Source organism: Hemicordylus capensis, chromosome 1, assembly GCF_027244095.1.
Source record: "Hemicordylus capensis ecotype Gifberg chromosome 1, rHemCap1.1.pri, whole genome shotgun sequence".
Taxonomy (NCBI): domain Eukaryota; kingdom Metazoa; phylum Chordata; class Lepidosauria; order Squamata; family Cordylidae; genus Hemicordylus; species Hemicordylus capensis.
In genome coordinates, this window is record NC_069657.1 from 339068444 (window position 1) to 339090421 (window position 21978).

The window sequence follows — 21978 nt, forward strand, 5'->3', positions numbered from 1 at the left end:
AACCATCGATGCCGAGGGAGTCGGCAATACTTGTGGGACCAACGTATGCGTCGAGGAGTCGGTCGATGTCAAAGGTCTCGGCGTACTAACCGGTATCAATGGTTGAGCCGAGGAGGGAGACGGCGTATGGCCCCGTGGGCTCTCCCGGGTTCTCTGACGTTTAGAACCACTCGGAGTGGAGACATCTTCGCGTCGATGTTTGGAAGCCTTGTCACGTTCCTTAGAGTGACGGGAGGACTTCGAGGTGAAAGAGGAATTCTTCGATGAAGACCGTACTGACACCGAGCCTTTCTCTGATGTCGAGGGGCTTTTCGACGTCGACACAGTTTTGGCGGGAACCGCATCAGAAGGTTTACGCGCAGTCGACGTCGATGAGAGTTTCGGCGTTTTCGGTGTCGGAGTGGCACGCGCGGTAGACGTCGAAGGTCGAGGTGTGCCAGGTGTAGAAGGGCTCAGAACATTATCATAAATTGCCGCACGAAGGCGAAGAGCCCGATTCTTTCGTGTCTGTTTTGAAAAGGACAGACAGATTTTACAGGAGGAGACGTTATGCTCCTCACCAAGGCACAAAAGGCAGAGGTCGTGGAGGTCTTTAGAAGGCAACTTAGCCCTGCAACCCTCGCACCATTTAAACGATTTCTTTCTGTCAGCCATAGTCAGTGGTCAAAGCCGTTCCGCGTCCGCTCACCAGAAGTCACCAAGAAACAGTCCGAGTCAAAGCCAGAGAATCACCGTATGCCGTTCCGTAGTCAGAGTTAACGAAGTCCAAAATTCCAGTCCGTGGTCAAGAGGATAGATAGGATGAACGAAAGAGGTACTATGTACGACGAAGAGGCACAGACCGCAGGTCCAAGACACAAGGCGGTCGGAAAAGAACTGAGGGACTACGCGCCTTAGCCGCGCCTTAAATAGCACGCAGCAGCGTGGGGCGTGGCTTAGACGCTTCGACGAGCTCAGGCATGGCTACCGTGTGGTTCCTGCGCAGGCGCAGAACCATTCTTATGGGCATCGACGGATCTCGAACCAGATCCAGTTCTGTGCATACCCCTAGAAGCAGCAAGCTGAAAGCTTTTGGGGATATGGGAAGGCTACAGTCTGTCAGTAATAAGTTAGGACCAAGTCAATTAAACACATCAGGGAAGTAATTTTTCTTTACCAATTGCTTGGAATATGTGTTGTCAGGTTAATGAAAACTATCTTACAATCTGTTTTATGAAAAGACAACTGTTCTTATTGCATACCTACTTCTTTTAATCTGATAATAAATCTTCATTGCTGGAGTGCACTACTCTTCATTTTGGATCTTCCTTAGGCTCATGCCTTTGGAGGCCTAAGGCTGCTCAGCCCTTTTGGGGAGGGTTTTGCCACTCCCCACCCCCAAACTTTATAGAGAGAGTGGGTTTTTCCACATCAAAATAAAGTGGATGCTGGCAGCCTATTGTGAATCCCTTACAGGCAAGGATTCAACCCCAGTGAATTCCCCTCTCTTCCCCTGGCTCTGGTAGGAGTCATGAAATGGTGGCAGCACAGTGGGATTAGGGTTTGAAAGAAAACTAGAATATTAAGGCAACCCTGAGTAAATGGGAATGACAGTATTGCCCCCCCCCCCCCCCCCGCGCTCATGGGCTTTTTGAAAATCGGAACTTATTTTTTCTCATACATTAAGAGAGAGGGGGGCGGATTTTATTTTGCAACCAGATCAAAGCTAATATATGTTTATTTTATTTCTAGCTCTCATGAAACGATGGACAGTCAAGCTAGTGCTAGGAATAAGGTTCAGCGTGTATGCTCCTTTGGAACGTGTACTAAATGCCAACTGTGCAGTGGAGGCCACTGAAACCAAAATACTAGCTGCAGGGGAAAATGGGGAAGAAGACCAGCTTCAGACACACAGTGGCCTGGGAACCGGATCAAGGCCAGGTGGAGGTCCAGAGGCAACTTCCCAAAAGCTGGAATATTGGAAGTACCAAATTGAACTCAAGACAATGGAGACAGAAAGGGAAAGAGAAAAGGAAAAACTAGCTATGGAACAGGAAAGGGAAAGACTGGCTGTGGAACAGAGGAAAGCTGTGTTGGCCCATGAGGCTCTGATGGCAAGGATTAATAAAGAACTCATTCCCCAACTGATTATCCCAGCAGCACCAGTGGAAAAACACAAGTTCCCTGAATATAGGGAAGGGGAGGAGGCTGATGCATACCTGGCCAACTGTGAGAAAACCTGCATTAGCTACAAAATACCTGAGGCACAGTACATGTATTATCTGAGACCACACTTCAGTGGGGTAAAGTGTCTGCTGAGATGAAAGTGGAGGAGATAGAGGACTATCAGCTTTTGTGGCAAAGACTGAAGTCCAGTTTGGGGTTTACCCCTGAGAATGCCCACAGAAAGTTCTGTAACCTCCAGAAAACGTTCAGTGAGACATACCAGACCTTTGTGCATCAGTACGAAGGGTGAGTGAAGTGTGGATGGAGAGGGCCGAGGTAAAGACCCTAGAGGACTTGGTGAAACTTATACAACTTGAGCAGTTCCTCAGACTACTTCCAGATTCACTCTATGAACAACTGTTCAATTGAGCTCCAAAGACCATTACTGAAGCAAGGTTGTTGGCTGAAAGTTTTGCTGACGCTGAGTTATGTTCCAGATCTATCTAGAACACCTGCTCAAGAAACTCTCCAATATACTTTGTGCATCAGGAGGACCAACACCCGGCCCAGGCAGGCTTAGGGGCCTCTGTACATCCTAACACACCCAAGTGGGAGGAGCTTCCCCCACCAGAAGGCCACCATGCAGATACACCTCCCCCTTGATGTTTCAGATGCAGTGGGGAGGGCACCTAAAAAAGGACTGTCCCTGAGCAGTGGCCCATATCAACTATGTACGTCACCTTTCAGAAGGGGGAACAGAGAAGACTAGCCCTGCTCTGCTAGAATTTAATGGGGAAATTATTTGCCCAGGGAGGAGAGTTCCAGTAACTGTCAATGTCCCTTCACTCCTTGGGTCTCGTTTTAAGCAGGGGGTGTATTGCTGGGAGGGTGAGCCTTTTCTAATAAGGAAAAAATTCCAGAAAGTTCAAATCAAAGGGACTATTTCAGAGGACTGGGTGGGGATTTCTGGCTCAGCCACCAGAAGCTTTGGCTTGTTTGTTAGTCTGCCCCAGGAGGACCCTGAGGAAGCAGCAGGCTGAGAGCTGCTAGAGACAGAGGCACATTAACCCCCGGACTTTGGGGACCCGGTCTGGTCCAAGATCGGGGGGGGGGCTCCAAATGGTCGAGGCCGGGGGCCTCTGGCAGCTGCCCCACACCCGCCAAAGTTCCGCTTTAAAAAAAAAATGCTTACTGCAGCCGAGGGGGGGGGCTGCAGAGTGGGGGCGGAGCATTCCTTCTCCCTCCCACCTCCAGCAGCAGCAACCAGGAGAGACGCTGGACCCATCCGTTCAGGCCACCGTCTTTAAGAAACTGCGAGGTGCGCCTCCACAGAGGAGATGGTTAAAAGTTTGCGACCATCTCTTCTGCGCAGGTGCACCTCGCAGTTTCTTAAAGACATTGGCCCGAATGGATGGGTCTAGCATCTCTCCCGGTTGCCACCACCCGGGGGGGGGAGGGAGAAGGACTGCTCTGCTCCCCCTCCCCCACAGCCACCCCCTGGCCGTGGTAAGCATTATTTTAAAAAGTGGAACTTTGGCGGGTGTGGGCCCCCAAAGGAGATTAGGGGGACCTCATGCAGGGCGGGGGGCCCTCGTGGCTGGGCGGTCCAGGTACCCAAATTACTTTGGTGCACCCCTGGCTGGGGTTATGGGAAGGCTGCAGCCTGTAAATAATAAGTTAGGACCAAGTCAGTTAAACACACCAGGGAAGTTATTTTTCTTTACTGATTGCTTGGAATCTGTGTTGCCAGGTTAATGAAAAGTCTCTTACAATCTGTTTTATGAAAAGAAAATTGTTCTTATTACATCTTTTCCTTTTAATCTGATAATAAATCCTTATTGCTCAAGTGTGCTACTCTTCATTTTGGTTCTGCCTCAGTCACATGCCTTTGGAGGTCTAAGTCTGCTCAGCCCATTTGAGAGAGTTTTGCCACTTTACACCCCCCACCCCCAGGAGAGTGGGTTTTCCCACATCAAAATAAAGTGGATGGTGGCAGCCTATTGTGAATCCCTTACAGACAAGGATTCAACCCCAGTGAACTCCCCTCCACCTCCTCTGGCTCTGGTAGGAGTCATGATAAAAGTACCTGCAACAAGTAATCTTTAGGTGACCTGGGATCATTCACAACATGGGTAATGTGCCTGCACAGTAGCCCTGCAGAAGGATTTCATAGCTCCACTGGGCACTCTGAAGCTCTGCCGTTCATGCACAAAGTGTGCTCAGTATCTTGGGCAGCAGAGCACCTGTAGCTCAGTTCCTAGTCGACTACAAGAGGTCTGTTCATTGGAAGCATTGAAAATTAGCAACTAGGCATCCAAGCAGTGGCGTGGCGGGGCTGGTGTTGTGAATTATCCCAGCCCACCTAAAGATCACCTGTACAGGTAAACAACCTGTTTATCTTTATGGTGATCCGGGATCATTCCCTACATGGGTGATTAACAAGCTCACCAAGAGGTGGAAGGGTGTGAGGATGTTATAAAAAGAACTTTCTTTAAAACTGCTCGTCCGAAATTAGCCTCAGCCACTGTTCAGATATCAGTGGCATAGTGCTTTATGAACAGTGGGCTAGAAGACCATGCGGCTGCTTTACAAATGTCCATAATGCTAATTGCAGACAATTATTTAATTGGATACATACAGTATGTGCTGCAGAGGTAGCCATGGCTCTGATGGAATGGGCTTTGATAGTTGGAGCAGGTTTTATTCCTTGAAGTTTATAACACAGGAAAATGAGCTCTACGAGCCAATGAGACGAACTTTGTCTGGAAATAGTACTGCCCTTATTGTGACCCTTGAAGGTGACAAATAGTCTCTTGCCTTTCAAAAGCCTTTGGTTCTGTCCATATAGAAAAGAAGCACTCTACGAACATCCATAGAGTGGAGGGATTATTCCAGAGTGGAGGTAGGATTCTAGAAAAATGCAGGGAGAACGATATCCTGGTTGATATGGAAGTCAGAAACTATTTTAGCCATAAAAGAAGGATCAGTCCTCATTACTATTTTATCAGAAAAGAATTTAGTAAAAGGATGGTCTAACCTTAAGACAATCAATTCACCAACCCTCCTTGCAGATGTTATAGCTACCAAAAGGGCCACCTTTAGGATTAACAATTTCAGCAAGGCAGAGGCAAGGTGTTTGAATGGTGCCTCTGTCAAAGAAGAAAATATTAAGGAAAGGCTCCATGGTTCTATAGGTTTTCTCACTGGGGGAAACAGGTTGTCAATACCTCTTAGAAACCTCTTGGAGCCAGGGTAGGAGAAGAGTGTTTTAGCATCCCAACGCAGGTGAGTATCTGAAAGGGCTGCTATGTGGACTTTAATAGAAAAACTAGGAAGTCCTAACTCTTTCAGGGAAGTAAGATAAAGCTTACTTTAGAGACCTTTTTCCTAGGACCTTTCCCCTCTTGAGCAGTATTGTGAAGAGGTCTATTGGGGGGGGGTCCCCTCATTGTTGGAATAGATTGTTCAGAATCAATTGGTTGATTTCCCATTCATATTGTTGAAAAGGATTTGTTTTCCTGCTCAAGGCATCTGTGAGAGAGTTGTCTGTGCCCTTTATGTGGAGAGCTATAGCAAAGACTTTGTGCAGAATGTTCCAAACCCAAAGCTGAATCACCAAATTGCAAAGTGACCTGGAAACTGTCCTGCCTTGTTGACTGATACAGGCAGTTGTTATGGTATTGCCTATTAACACTTGAATTATGCAGTGGGGGGTGGTGGTGGTTATCATGGGTAGAAGACTTTAGAGCTAGGAAGACCATGAGGAGTTCCAGGAAGTTGGTATGGAGCACTGACTGTTGGGCAAAAATGGGCTGGTGAACCAAAACATGATTTTCAGTATTTTAACTTGGATCCCCCTCAAATATGACATAAGTCACACAGGTTTCGCAGCCTGTTTTTCTCGTCCAAATTTGTACATGGGAAAGGGCAAATATCATGGCTTATTCTTTATAGCGCTATTCCAGTTAGTCACTGATACAAGGCACACCCATATTTTTAAATATGTAAAGTGGCCGACAATCAGATCATGAGCATCTGCAGGACATTTTCCTGGAAGGGGGTGGGGGCAAAAACAGCAATCCTATACCCACTTACCTGGGAATAAGTCCCACTGAATGCAATGGGACTACCTCGATGGGGGGGGGGGGCTCTTGGCCTCCCTCCAAATGCCCATTACCAGATTAGTATTATTTATTATTTTTATTTATTTCATTTATATACCGCCTGACTCCAAAGGCTCTAGGTGATTCACAAAAATATGAAACCGCACAGTACTGTGCAGTTGCAGCAGTGCTGAGTTCCAGACTACCACTGTGTTGTCACATGACCCTCAGGGACTATTTGTGTGACACATAGTGAGCTTCAGAGGGAAGGGAGACTGGCAAAAATCACCCTTTTCGCACTTGCACAAAAGCAAAGTGGTAGTCTGGAAATCAGAACTGCTGCACCCACATGACACTATTCTGGATGTTGGACACTTTCAACATTACAGACATGATGTTGTCTATTGGCCACAGATCTATGCATATGAATTTTTCTCATTCCTCAACTTCTAAACTAATTAGTTCTGCAACAATATATCCTTCATTAGATGTAATAACATTTGCAAGTAATCAGTCAAGTTACCTGATCCAAGAGATCTTCCACTTTCTTTTGCCAGCTGTCTCTGGCAGCATTTTTCTCTCTCTCTTTTAGTTGCAAGAGTTGAGTCATTGCTGACTTTTTATCTTCTTCATGCTGAAGTCGCAACTCTTCACGTAGTTTACTACATTCCTGTCTGAGAAGAAAAGGAGAAAAAACTAAAATATATTCTGGCCTGTCTTAACACTAGGAAAAGATTATTGAAATACATACCTTTCACCAACACTATCTTACTGAATTTAATAATGTTTTGCTTTAAATAGAGAAATAAACTTGCCGAAGATTTTCTGTCCATTTTATTTCCAGATCACGGGCCATCCTGTCAACTTTGAATTTCTCCTCTTCCCTCATGGCTACAATCATTGCCTCATGTTGTTGTCTTTCCTGGTCTAATTCTCCCTAGAAACAAGTAGTTCACAGAAGAAAACAATACACATTCTATGCCAATATGTTGTTCAGAAGCAATGTTAATGTCCTTCCTAAAGGCATACAAATCTTTTTTCATTAGCTAGTTAAATATAGGTTTTAGTTTATATATTTACCTTATTAAAAGCATGATTCCTGACAATTTTTCATTAAAACTGATAATATCCTGATCACATATGAATTGAGTTGTTTTTCTCATAAATTATCCATAAAAAGAATAAGCGTTTTCAAAGCCACCCCAAAGATAAGTAGATAACTGAAGTAATTATTTCACAAATGGGTTTTGTTCTGTTCAGCATTCACACAGTGAATGATACACATGTGGAGTTGTGGTAATATCAATACATAACACTTAAATAAATAGTTATGCTTCTCTGTGTGTGGGAATAGGGCTCAATACATACACTGGGACTTCAATGAGCATCTGAATTAGGGAGATGATGTGTCCTATGGTGCCATAAGGTTACCTCAACATTATAAAGAGAATCTGTGGTCTCCCTCAGTCTTGCCCTGGTTAATTCTAGTTCTTTTTGTAGAATTTCTTGGGTTTCCTGGAGATTGGAGATGTGCCCTTCAGCAGTACCTAGGCCCTGCTCACTTTTTCTTACGAGATCTTGTAGACGACCCATCTATAACAAGGAAAGACAAAAGACTGACAACTTAACGGAAATTAATTGCAGGTTATATTCTGATGTTTGCTGAATGAGATTCAGCTTCTCAGAAATCTTTTCTTACATCTTTTCTTCATTTAAATATCATTTTGATATAGAGAAAGTTATTATTCACTCTCTTTTTAAAAAGAAGCGATATACGTCTAGCATTTAAAAGAAGTCTCACAAACTTCTAAGGTCTAGCTCCCCTTCTTTACCAAGGGTTATAAAAAACAACGGTATAGACTTAAATGACCAATTGTTTTTATTTCTACTTTTGTGTATTATTTGTTTTATACCACTTTGAGCACCTTGGTGGAAAAAGTGGTTTATAAATTTTATTTATTTATAACACAAAAATAAAATTTAAAAAACAGGCTGACATCCAGACTAACACCACACTGGTGTGGCAGTGTTGATATCCAGACTATTGCTGTACTGGCATGAGAGCGGGGAGAGGGGGAATTTTAGCTCATTTGGATATCAGCACTGCTACACTGCTGCAGTGCTGATCTCAGTACCAGTCAGAGAAATTAACATACTTAATTTGATCCTCTCTAACATGAACTTTTGCCTGTGCTTGATAACTATGTTTGAAACCCGACTAGATAAATCTGCGTTGCTGTTTGTTACATGGGGTTACCAGTACCGCCCTTCATATCTCACATATACAATTATTTAACTATCAGTGCATTTTGACATTCAATTTCCATCTAATTACCTTTCTAGTACCAAACTCAATTTTTTTAGAAAAGTTGTTAAATCAGTTTGCAATATTAGGCACCTCACCTATCTGGATACGCACCAAGATTGCAACTGTTGTCTGAACTGACTATCTCAGCCTAGACACTAGTTTAAGAAATGTTACCCTACTAATCATTTCAGCAGCCTTTGACAAAGAATTTCAGCCAAGATTAGGAAACAAGCAATTGATTATGTGCAGATGATGGTCAGATGACATTGTTCGTCACCTCTTTCAGACCTTCCACTTGGTGACCCACAGTTTCAATATTCTAATTTTTCTTGATGTGAATGTGAGGCCAGTGTTGATAACATGAAGTGATGTGGGTGCAACCTGTTTCATCCAAGCAGCTCTAGCTGTAGTGTGATAAGCATATCTAAAATAAGCATTTTTTTCTCTAATCAAAATTATTCCCCATGTAAATATTTTCTAAACTACTTCCTAGAGATCCAGCTAAGAAAATAAAATTTAAGAAAAAAGGAAGGTGAAAAATATGATTAAAGCGCTATATACTATCTCAGGCATGGGAAGATGAACACACGAGATGCAGTGGTGAAAACAAGAAAGCAAGCTTTTTAAAATTCATTTAACAACTTGTTCATTGTCATGTTTGTTTAACATGACAGTCTCATTATTAAATCACTGAATACAAAGAACCCCTTCATAATAGCATTTGTAAATCAATTTATAATCTGCACAAATTAAATACCGTAAAACCTAGAATTTTTCAATATACTTCATCCAATATTAAAGAAGCACTCATAAGCAGATTCCATATAGTTGGATTTTGCATTTATTTTTGTTGACTCCATAAATTCAGTACCCACATGAGCTATTATTTGGCCTTTGGTCCTCAATCAGCCAGCCACAAACTGTCTAAGCTGAAAGATAATTTTGGGAAGATCAGAGTAAAAAAATATAGTATTAAAAGGACTTACAGCACAATCCTACTACACCTGCTGGGTAAGGAAAGGATCACTCTTAAATTCCTTTCTGCCATGGAGCCTGAAGATACACTGGCATAGCAAATCTATGCTTTCATAGCAACTTCTTTACAGTGGTACAGGCTACCCCTGACAGAATTCTTATGTCAGTGGGTCACTGCTAGCATAAGGAGAAAAATGATGAGTGGAGTGGGAAAAGCTGAGGGAGAAGTGAAATTTAGGAGGAATATATCTATATCTACACACACACACATTTTTACATCATCCCGCTCTTCCTTTAAGGAGCCCGGAGTGGTGTACTAAATACTTAAGTTTCTCCTCACAACAACCCTGTGAAGTAGGTTAGGCTGAGAGAGAAGTGACTGGCCCAGAGTCACCCAGCTAGTTTTATGGCTGAATGGGGATTTGAACTCAGGTCTCTCCGGTCCTAGTCCAGCACTCTAACCACTACACCACGCTGGCTCTCCTCCAGGGTTTACACCTGCCCCCTGCAATGAGGTAACATTATGCCAACAAAACACCTGTTAAATACACACCCACTGGAGTCAAAGGAGAGCCCAATAACTGCCCCACTACTTTTTGCCCACACAACCACAGCAGAAGATTGAATCCAAGCAGTCTGGCAACCAGTCATAGCCCACCAATATTTGTAACCCAGCAAGGGAGCAAGGATCTCATATATCAAGATGTGTGGCATGAGGATACATCACTGTGCTATCATGTCTATAAGCTATGAGCACAGAAGTACAGACTTTGATGATGGGGCACTTTGGTGAAAGGAAGCATTTTACATAAATAGCAAATACTCAACAGCCAGGGCAGAGAAAAAAGATTTGCCCAGAACCATTGTATGTACTTTGTCTCTGAACTACAGAATCAACCAATGCCATCAGAGTTCTCAGCTCCACTGCTGCAACTCAGCTGAGGAAAAGAGTAAGAAAAGGTACAGACCCACTCAAAAAAGACCAAACCACAAAACAGAACTTTTCCATTCCTCTTTCCAAACCCCTTAGAAAACAAAGTATGGAGAACCACATCTATGACATGGAAAGAGTGGCTGACATATTGACTAATGAAGCATGCTTGTTATTAGGGACTGTGCTACCGGAGGCATACTCCATGCTTCCGCAAACTGTGCAAACAAAAGCAGTGGCAGCACACCCCAGAAGGTGTGCTGGTCTTGTGGTAGCAAGCATGACTTGTCCCCATAGCTAAGCAGGGTCCGCCCTGGTTGCATCTGATTGTTAGGCCTGAATGGGAGACTTGATGTGTGACCACTGCAAGATATTCCCCTCAGGGGATGAAGCCGCTCTGGGAAGAGCAGAAGGTTTCAAGTTCCCTCCCTGGCTTCTCCAAGATAGGGCTGAGACAGATTCCTGCCTGAAACCTTGGAGAAGCCGCTGCCAGTCTGTGAAGACAATACTGAACTAGATAGAACAATGGTATGACTCAGTATATGGCAGTTCTCCCTCAGATGAGGATTGTATCCGAGGATCATGGGTTATCACGACCTACTGCTCCGAGACAGGGCCAATCAAAAACGATCTTGCTAGCAGGAGGAAGGGACAACCCCCTCACCCTCTCTGTCATTTGCTCTGTCTCGCTCCGAGCAGGTGTTCCTCTCCGCTTCGCTCCACTGTCTCCTGTCTCCTGGCTGTTTGTTCTTCCTTGTTGCTCAGGGCTATTTAGCAGTTAGGGAGAGGAGTGTCCTAGCACCACAGCTCGCGATCTTTCTTGCATTCGCGTTGGCTGTTTTTGTTCAGGGCCATGGAAGCCCAAGCTCCGCGCTGTGAGAGGGAGGCTTCTCCCTCCCTCTCCGAGGACTCGGTGGCGCCGGCTACGTGCCACGCTGAGTGGGCTGCAGCCACCTCACCCGCACCCAGATCTCAGCCCCGCAAGGCAAAGAAAAACAAGAAGATCTCTAAGGAGCTCAAGGCGGCGGCGCGGGCGGCCAAATGCAGCGTGCTGCGAGCAACTGAGGGGCCGCAATAATCTGCTGTTGCCCGAGCTGAGGGGGAGGCAAGCAGGGAGCTACATCCCGCATCGCTGCTGCAGGAGGGGGACGCTACTGGGCCCGCGCCCGGTGGCACGGTCAGGTAGGGGCGCGAGAGAACCCGCCGTCGGGTGAGCCGCTTGCCAAGCGCGCTTGTCCCTCTCCTCCCTCCCGGGTACCGGGGCCGGCCGGGGCAGTTGAGGAGGAGATTCCCCCCAGTTTTGCCGCGCTCCTCAGGCGGGTGGTGGCTGAAGAGTTCGGGAAGCTCGTCCCCGACTTGGCCCGCCAGATTCCCCCTGCCGCCGTTGCTCCGGCCGCCATTTTAGTTCCGCCTGAGGTGGGAAGACCTGTAGGCCTGCCGCTGCAGCTGTCCACTGCTGGGCTATCGCGAGCACCTTTGGGGCTCCCCACTCTGACTCCCTGTGCTCCGTTTCCCCCCGCTGCCCAGGGTCCCCCTCCATCGGCGCCGATTTTGTATCCAGCTGACGATGGGGAGCGTTCTGAGGAGTCTGACTCTGGCAAGGAGGAAGGGGAGCTCTCCGGCGACGAAGCTGGCAGTTTGCTGCCATCGCAGGCCCCCTATAGGCTTTTTAGCCAAGCAGACTTTCCTGTTCTGCTCCACAAGGCGCGAAAGTTGCTTCGTTTGGAGGGGCTTGTGCCTGCTCCTCAGGAAAATCCTGAAAGGGATCCCGCTGTTTTGCCGTCCCTGAAGGCCCCAGAAGTGACAGTCCCGTGTCCCCAACTTTTCCTGGACATTATACAGAATGAATGGGACCAGCCCTTGGAAAGCAAGGGGCCCCCTCCTGGGGTCCGCCGCCTTTATACTATCTCCAGGGCGGTTATGGACAAGCTCCAGGTCCCCCCTGTGGATAAGGAGGTTGCTTCCCTGGTTACCGGGGCAGTCCTGCCAAGGGACGGGGATGAGGTTCTGCGCAATGTAGAAGACAAAAAGTGTGACGCTTCCCTGCGCCATTCGCATGAGGCCTCTGCACTCACCGTGCGGGCCTCTGTGGCCACCTCAATATTTGCCCGGGCTTCGGTACTGTGGGTTAAGGAGCTTCTTCCCCTGGTTCCTCCTGAATTGGTGGCCCTTAGGCAGGGTCTTAATAAATTGAGTAAAGCTTCGGCTTTTATGGCGGACAGTTCCCTCGATACCGTCCAACTTTCCGCGCGGGCCATGGCCTCTGACATCACGGTTAGACGCCATTTGTGGCTAAAAAACTGGAAGGTAGATCAGAAGTCTAGGAGCAATCTCACCAATTCAGCCTTTAAGGGGGGTAAACTATTTGGAGAAGCACTGGAGCCCGTCTTGGTGGAGACTAAGGACCGGAAGAAGGCTATGCCTTCTTCAGCACAGCGACAGGACCGCAGGTCTTTCTCATATGCCCCTTCTTCTTCCTCCTATTCCTGAGGTAGTTTTGGAAATAGGGGGTTTCGTTCCAATTTTCGTTCCCGTCAGGGTAAACAAGACAAGTCCACGTGGGCCAGGCCTCAAGGCTTTACCCGTGACCGCCCTCAATCCAAGTTCCAACAGTCTGGCCAGTACCCAAAGTCTGGCTTCAAGCGTCCCGCTCCACAATGACTTAGTTTTGGAGCAGCAGGTGGCCGGCTGGCTGGCCTTCTGCGCTCAGCAGTGGGTGGAGACTTGTGCGGACGCTTGGATCCACCACACGGTCTCTCAGGGTTATACCCTGGAGTTCATCTCGCGTCCGCCAGATCGTTTTCTATCCTCTCCTCGATCACACAACCTGCTCAAGCACTCCTTGATGCTCAAGGCCATTCACCACCTCCTCAGCATAAAAGCAATCGAGCAGGTGCTTCCAGGGGACAAGGGGCATGGAGTTTATTCTATTCTTTTTTTAGTGCCAAAAAAGAACTCGGAATGGAGGACCATACTGGACTTGAAGTTCGTCAACCGCTTCCTCAAACGACGGTGGTTTCGAATGGAGACCCTCCGATCCATCCTAGTGGCTCTTCAGAAAGGGGACCTCCTAGCCTCAATAGATCTCAAGGAGGCTTATCTCCATGTCCCCATTCACCCCCTGGACAGAAGGTACCTCCGGTTCACCTACACGGGAGCCCATTACCAATATCGGGCCCTCCCCTTGGGTCTCTCGACTGCGCCGAGAGTGTTCTCCAAGATCATGGTGGCACTCGTGGCACACTTGAGGACCAAGGGGGTCCATCTGTACCCGTATTTGGATGACCTTTTGATAAGATCGCTGTCTTGGACAAAGGCCCAGTCAGACATCAGGGAGATGCTAGCAGTGTTATCAGCTCACGGTTTCCTTGTAAACTTTGAGAAGAGCTCCCTCGTTCCCGGGTCCAGGCTTCAGCATCTGGGGGCGGTCATCGATACCCTTCAGGGGACGGTCCACTTGACCACAGAGAGGAGGCGGAGGCTGCAGGCTGCCTGCCGTAGTGCGCTGAGTCGTCCTCGGTCAAGCATCCTTTGCCTGTCGCAGTTGCAAGGTCTGATGGTATCAAAGATTGGAATAGTGCCCTGGGCACGTTTTCATTCTCGACCCCTGCAATGGTGCCTCCTACCTCTCCAGGATCTGGTCGCCACCAGGTCCAGTCTCAGGGTACCCCTGACGCCCCGGGCACGTCTGTCTCTCAGGTGGTGGACGTCCCGAGCTCTGTACGAAGTTTTCTACCAGCTGACAGGGTCGTGGTAACCACCGACGCCAGTCTCCTGGGATAGGGAGGTCATTGCAGCCGCCAGGTGACTCAAGGTCAATGGTCAGAGGAGGAGCGTCGCCGATCTAACAACTGGCTGGAACTTCACGCCGTTCGGTTGGCTCTGTTCAAGTTCCTTCCCGAGATACACGGACAGCATGTTCTAGTTCGCACCGACAACGCCACAGCCAAGGCACACCTCAATCGTCAAGGAGGGACGAGGTCTTGGGCCCTTATGTGAGAGGCCGAAATCTTGTTCAGTTGGGCAGAACAGAACTTCTGCTCCCTGGAGGCCGATCATGTCAGCGGAGAAGAAAACACCTTGGCGGACTGGTTGAGCCAGTCTCAGCTGGACCAGGGGGAGTGGGTTCTGGACGACCAAGTCTACCGGCAGATTGTTTAACGGTTCGGGGCTCCCCTGGTCGATCTCTTCGCGCTCCCAGCCAATGCCAAGGTGCCCAGGTTCTTCTCAAGGTATCCGTCTCTGGGGGCGGAAGGGGTGGATGCCCTGTTGTCCCCCTGGCCACAAGGTCTACTTTATGCGTTCCCGCCTTTTGCTGTTCTCTCTCGCACGGTGCGGAGGATCCGTCACCTGCAGGCAGAGGTCATCCTGGTGGCTCCGTGCTGGCCGCGGTTTTCGGAGCTGGTTGCCCTTTCCATGGAGCCTCCTCTGCCTCTTGGGTATCGGTCACATCTCCTTCATCAGGGTCCTGTTCTGCACCCAGATCCGGAGTGGATCACCCTTCACGCCTGGAGATTGAGCAGAAATCTCTAGAGGTTTGTGGCTATCCCTCCACAGTTCAAGATACCATCCTGGCTTCTAGGCGTTCTTCTACGGTCCGTATCTATCAATCCACCTGGCAGGCATACTCGAGGTGGTGTCATAGTTCTGGGGCAGATCCAATCACTCTTTCTGTGGCACAGGTGTTGGGATTCTTGCAGATGGGTCTTGATAAGGGCCTTCGCCCCAATACCTTACGTCGTCAGACGTTCGCGCTGGCGTCTATCCTTCAAGTCCCGGGTCACCCTTCCCTGGCCGGGCACCCTCACATACAGCGTTTCCTGAAAGGGGCCTCCGTGCTGAAGCCTCCTCCTATTCACCGTTTTCCTACCTGGGACCTTAATTTGGTACTCGGGGCTCTTACAAGAGCTCCTTTTGAGCCATTACATTCTGTCTCCTTGCGCATCCTTACCCTTAAGGTCCTGTTTTTGATTGCCATCACGTCAGCTCACCGCGTTTCCGATCTGGGCACCCTGTCAGTTAGGAAAGGGTTGTTTTTGATTTTTCCGGACCATGTGGTCCTGCTTACAGATCCAACTTACCTTCCGAAGGTGAATTCAGTATTTCACAGGGCGCAGGAACTGATGCTTCCCTTCTTTTGTTCCAGTCCTTCCTCTCCTAAGGAGAAGGACTGGCACAAGCTGGATGTTCGTCGTGTAATCCGCATTTACTTGAGGTGAACCAAACCCTTCAGGGTTTCTGACTTGTTCTTCGTTTCCTTTCGTGCAGCTTCTTTGGGTAGGAAGGTTTCCAACTCTTCCCTGTCGCGCTGGATATGTCAGGCCATTCAGCATGCGTACCTTTCGGCGGGGGAGACCGTGCCTGAAGGCGTGACTGCCCATTCCACCCGAAGCGCGGCTACCTCCGCGGCTCTGTCTACCTTGGCTCCCCTGGCTGACATTTGTAGGACCGCTACTTGGGCGTCCCTTTCAACTTTTGTAAAGCATTACAAAATACACGATTGGGCCTCTGCGGATGCGTCCTTTGGGCATCGCGTGTTGCAGCGGGTGGTCCCTTCTTAGGATCGGACCGTCTGTTTGCCCTCCCTCCGTGGTAACGGCTTGGGTATGTCCCATGATCCTCGGATACAATCCTCGTCTGAGGGAGAATGAATCGTTGGCATTCACCTGAATGGTCATTCTCCTCAGATGCATGGATTGTATCCGACCCACCCGGTGTTTGTCCGATCCTGTTACCCGCTTTTTATCCTCCTTCCTCTGTCCCCTGTATTTCTGTGGGGTGGCGTTTTCTCCGTCAGTTTGTGCGTACCTACAAGGGGTGATTCAGAGTTAGGCTTAGTACTTGGTTTTTCACCAGTTTCCTGTTCTGTGTTTGTTGGAGGCGCCTATTTCTACGTGTTGGACCTTTTCTGTCCCTGTGGCTGCCTGGCCTCTCCTTTTTTATTGTTCTACAGTGTCCCCTCCCCCCCCCCCAGTACTGTCTGGAGCATCAAAGCGCTGTTTTATCGACTGAGAGGGTGAGGGGGTTGTCCCTTCCTCCTGCTAGCAAGATCGTTTTTGATTGGCCCTGTCTCGGAGCAGTAGGTCGTGATAACCCATGATCCTCGGATACAATCCATACGTCTGAGGAGAATGACCATTCAGGTGAGTGCCAACGATTCATTTCCGATTTTCCTATGTTCCTAAGGTGAGGCTGACAGTGAGGGAGAAGAGGGGTGGCACCTGGGCTGGTGTGGTACGAGGCCAGCAAGGGGGTGGGGCAGTGTTTTTTAAAAAGTCAAATTGTTAGGCCTGAAATAATAAGAATCAAGAGCAGTTGGTGAGGGCAGTGCCGGGGGACAGCAGTGAGAGGCACCTTTAAGGAGTAATAAGCAGTTGCTTACCAGTGTGTAAGCAGCACCTGCAAGCTGCTGCTCTCCGCCCACAGTCCCATGGGGTTGTGACGGGGTCCTGGTCTCTCTGCACGCATGGAGGCTCCACATACACACAGAGGCTAGGGCCATGCTACAGCCGCTCCAGATGCCGGGAGGAGTGCTGCCACCCTACACAGGATTGTGGGCGGAGCACAGCAGCTTGCAGGTGCTGCTTGCACACTGGTAAGCACTTGCTTTTTAGTCCTTAGAGGTGCCTCTTGCTGCCTCCTCCTCCCCTGCTGGTGCTACCCTCACCGGCCACTCCTGATAAGAACAGCTCTGCTGGATCAGGCCCAAGGCCTATCTAGTCCAGCATCCTATTTCAAACAGTGGCCCACCAAATGCCTCTGAGAAGCCCACAAGCAAGAGCTGAAGATATGTCCTCTCTCCTGCTGTTACTCCCCTGCAACTGGTATTTAGAGGTATTTTGTCTCTGATGCTGGAGGTAGCCTATAGCCCTCAGACGAGAGAGCCACTGATAGACCTGTCCTCCATGAATTTATCTAAACTCCTCTTAAAGTCATCTAGGGTGTTGGCTGTCACCACATCTTGTGGCAGAGAATTCCATAGTTTGAGTACTTCCTTTTGTCAGTCCTAAATTTCTTGGCAATCAGTTTCATGGGATGACCCCTGGTTATAGTGTTATGCGAGAGGGAGAGAATTTGTTCTCTATCAACTTTCTCCACACCATGCATGATTTAATGGACCTCTATCATGTCTTCCCTCAGTCATCTTTTTTCTAAACTAAAAAGCCCCAGGAGTTGTAGCTTTGCCTCATAAGGAAGGTGTTCCAGGCCCCTGATCATCTTGGTTGTCCTCTGCTGAACCTTTTCCAGTTCTACAAAGTCCTTCTCTGGGTATGGTGACCAGAACTGTAAGGTGTACTCCAAATATGGCCACAGCGTAGTTTTGTATAAGAGCATTATAATATTGGCAGTTTTATTTTCAAAACCCTTCCTAAAGATTCCCAGCATGGAATTGGCCTTTTCCATAGTTGTTGCACACTGAGTCGACACTTTCAACAAGCTATCCACCACAACCCCAAGATCTCTCTCCTAGTCAGTCACTGACAGTGCAGTCCCCATCAGTATATATGTGAAGCTGGGTTTTTTTGCCCCAATATGCATCACTTTATACTTGCTTATACTGAACTGCATTTGCCATTTTGTCACCTACTTCCCCAGTTTGGAGAGATCCTTTTGGAGCTCCTTGCAATCTCTTTTGGATTTCACTACCCTAAATAGTTTGGTGTCATCTGCAAGTTTGGCCAACTCGCTGCTTACCCCAACTTCTAAATCATTTATGAACAAGTTAAAGAACACCAGTCCCAGTACAGATCCCTTGAGGACCCCACTTCTTACTTCCCTCCATTGTGAAAACTGTCCATTTATTACTACCCTTTGTTTCCTGGCCTTCAACCAGTTACCAATCTACACATGAACCTGTGCCCTTATCCCATGACTGCTAAGTTTCCTCAAGAGTCTTTGGTGGGGAACTTTGCCAAAATCCTTTTGAAAGTCCAGTTATACTATGTCAACTGGATCACCTTTATCCACACACCTGTTAACACTCGCAAAGAACTCCAAAAGGTTGGTGAGGCAAGATTTACCTTTGCAGAAGCCATGCTGGTTCTCCTTCAGCAAGGCCTGTTCTTCTATATGCTTAACAATATTATGCTTGAGAATGCTTTCCATCAATTTGCCTGGCACAAGCTTAAGCTAACCAGCCTGTAATTTCTCAGATCCCCCAGATCCCTTTTTGAAAACTGGTGTTACATTGGGTGTTTTCCAGTCCTCCAGTATAGAGCCTGATTGTAGGGATAAGTTATATATTTTTTCAAGGAGGCTAGCAATTTCACATTTGAGTTCTTTAAGGACTCTTGGGTGGATGCTAGGGATGTGTACGAACGGGTTCGTGCGCTCCTGGGAGGCGGGGGAATACTTTTAAGGAGCAGGGAGGGTGCCCTCCCCCCCGCACCGGTGCTATCTCCAAAAATGCTGGTGCAGGCTGCTGCATACTTCCTTGCAGTCCGGATTAGTGTCGTACTGGAAGTGGCCGGTGTGCGTGCATGTGCACGTTGCACATGCGCACCAGCCACTTCTGGTACGATGCTGACCGGGGCTGCAAGGAAGTATGCAGCAGGTCCACACTAGCACTTTTGGAGACAGTGCCAGGGGGGGAGTGGTGGTGGGGATGAGCAGTTTCCCCTGGTCTTTAAAGGTAACCCCCGCCTCTAAACTGGTCCAAATGCTGGAGCTCCCAATCGGTTTGGCAGTCCGTAACAAGACCACTGAACTGGTTTGTGCACATCCCTAATGGATGCCATCTGGCCCTGCTGATTTGTTAATTTTTCCAGAAAGTTTAGAACATCATCTCTTGTCACCTCTATCTGACTCATTTCTTTAGCCTCTGTCCCTGAGAAGCTCTGGTTCAGGCACAGGATCCTCTGCTGTGAAGACAGATGCAAAGAACATGTTTAGCTTCTCTGCAATTTCCATATCCTCCTTAATAAACCCTTTCACTCCCTTATCATCTACTGGTGCAACCAGCTCCCTGGCATATTTCCTGCTTCTAATGTATTTAAAGAAGTTTTTGTTATTCCCTTTGATGCTTTCAGCTAAATGTTCCTCAAACTCTTTCCGCCTCCTTTATTGTCTCCTTGCATTTCTTTTGCCAGCGTTGTGTTCCTTTCTGTTCTCTTCATTTGGACAGGCCTTCCAATTTCTGAAGGAAGTCTTCTTTCCCTTTATAACTTCCTTGACTTTTCTTATCTGACTTTACTTCCTTGACTTTACTTATCTGATAGAACTATAACTTTCTAAGAAATTATTTAAGTAGGAAGTATTCTCATTAACCATAGATCTTCAGCAATCACGATCTAGATCTCATCAGTGGCAAGAACTTACTGCAGTTCTTTTCCACCTTTCCATTCAATGGCCAGGTTCGAAAGCACTGTACATGATAAGCTGAATACACATAATTATTTTCTTTCAGCTCTCTTTCTGACATCAGGCCTTGACATCCCCATAAGTCCCCCCAAAGATAGGGACCCTCTGGAGCAGAAATCCAATAGGCACCAAGGGCTACTACTAGAATGGAAAAGTCAGCTATCATCCCACTGTGAATGGACCTTTCTAGATCCTGATCAGCAAGAGCTGTCCATTCTAGGGATGTGCACAGAACCAGTGGGGGAGGCTCAAAGGCAGTGGGGGTGCTGCTTTAAGAGCAGGGGAGGGTGCATTTACCCCTCCCGCCGCTTCCCCCCCACCAGCGTCCATTTTAGTCAAATCCCATCGGGGCGGTAGCATACCTCCCTGCCGCCCCATTGTCTGGATATGATCTGAAGTATCAGACGTGCCTGGAGAGTTTTCTGATCCCTTGCTGGTAAATTTCTTGATAATGAAACTATGCCTAACATTGAGGGTTTGGAAGTGAGAAAGAGTTGTTTTGGGACCAGAGATTCAAGGGTTATAGCTTTAAAGAATCAGGATGGTTTTCTCAAGCAGCATTTCACAACTGCACAATGAAACTATTACTCTGACTGTTTTGCAACAGAAGTTCAAGATCAAATAAGCAGCTTTCATTACAAGTCTCTAATCCATGTAAAAACTGTTTTCTAGTATTTGTATGAAATAATGAATAACATAATAAAATTAGGAAAGGATGGATTGTCTTAATTGGCTTTTTCAGTGTACTGAATTATAATACAATTCCTGTGACAAATTGAACTATTTAATTATTTGCAAAGCTGGCTGGCTTTTTAAATTTTCAGTTTACTACTCTGAAGATAATAATAAAAACAAGCTTTTATAAGGTCAGAGTAGCTTCAATAAAATTATGAAAAACAGCAATATTTCAATAATGTATTCTGTTTCTATGAGATTTTTGAGACAGCAATAACATGACACTAGATTTTCTTTTACTAACTTTAAAAACCAATGCACTGCATATTTCCTGGTACACAGGAGTAAAAACCTTTCCCCATAACACACTAACAGTATTCTTTATGTCTCAGACTTTTATTTATGCATTAATTTACAAATAAGCAATGCTGCTTTCCTAAGGAGGGGTGGATCTCTCTTCTGCAATGTTAAATACTATACAAAACTATACTGAAATAAATACTGTACAAAACACCTCACTGGATATGACTAGTGGGGCACTTTGGATTGGGGTCAATAGACTGTAAACTACCAAGTATGTGGGTTATGAGCCATAAACCTCCCTACTGTATTCCTAACTGTGAAGCCCCATGTTACTTTACCTCAAAAATGTTAGCATTAATTTTATTGAAAAAGTACAAAGAAGTATAAAGCATCAGCTTAATTATAAAACCAAAGGCCCAAAATTAAAGCCTGGCCTACAAAGCAAAACTATACTAAATGACTTTTTAATATTATTTTTTTAATTTCTAAGCTGCCCTTCCAGAAAACCTACCAGGACAGTGATGTATCAATATAAATATGGTATATTAAATATTTTTGTTCATATTAGAAAATATTAGAAAATGGGGAAACCATGCAACTCAGACATGAAGCTCAGTGGTGATATTAAGTCAATCATTCTCAGCATAGCTATGTCATAACTTTTGTTTCTAGCATCTGGTATTCAGAAATATACTGCCTTTGTACTTGGAGCCTTCACTTTTAGCTATCACTGCTAATAGCCATTGATAAGGCTATCCATAGATTTGTACAATAATGTTTAAAGAGCTATGATAGGTTAGTAGCCATTATCACACCTTGTAATAGTGAATTCCACATGTAAAGTATGTATTATGTGGGAAAAGAGATTTATTACATGATCCCAAGTTCTAGCATTATGAGAAAGGGGCAACAGTTTCCCTCCTTCTGTACCATTCATAAAGTAAACCTAGTTACATACAAAGTATTGTGTGTATAAACCAAATTTGGAAACTGGTCTCTTTAACCCTCATCCAGAATCATGATTTATTTTTTTTACACATGAGTAGAACTTTCTATTCTTAAGTAGTCCCATTGGATGCCCTACAACTTTTTCAGACCACAGAACCCACAACAATTTAACATTTCACTCCAAGCGAGTGCAGTGGCAACACCTACATCCCAAGGATCATGCCCTGAGT

General features: G+C 46.7%; 1 protein-coding gene across 8 annotated transcripts in view; it reads right to left on the reverse strand.

Moving 5' to 3' along the window:
• FAM184A (family with sequence similarity 184 member A) overlaps positions 1-21978 on the reverse strand; it is a 143029-nt gene that overhangs the window by 48995 nt on the left and 72056 nt on the right. For all 8 annotated transcript variants that reach the window (XR_008312948.1, XM_053282918.1, XM_053282952.1 and 5 more), the window contains 3 exons: positions 7680-7841; positions 7064-7185; positions 6772-6922 (listed from right to left, as the gene is read on the reverse strand). Coding sequence is in view for 7 of the 8 variants with exons in the window: in XM_053282918.1 (XP_053138893.1) it covers positions 6772-6922; positions 7064-7185; positions 7680-7841 (435 nt within the window). In the remaining variant the exon portion in view is untranslated. The remainder of the gene's footprint in view (positions 1-6771; positions 6923-7063; positions 7186-7679; positions 7842-21978) is intronic.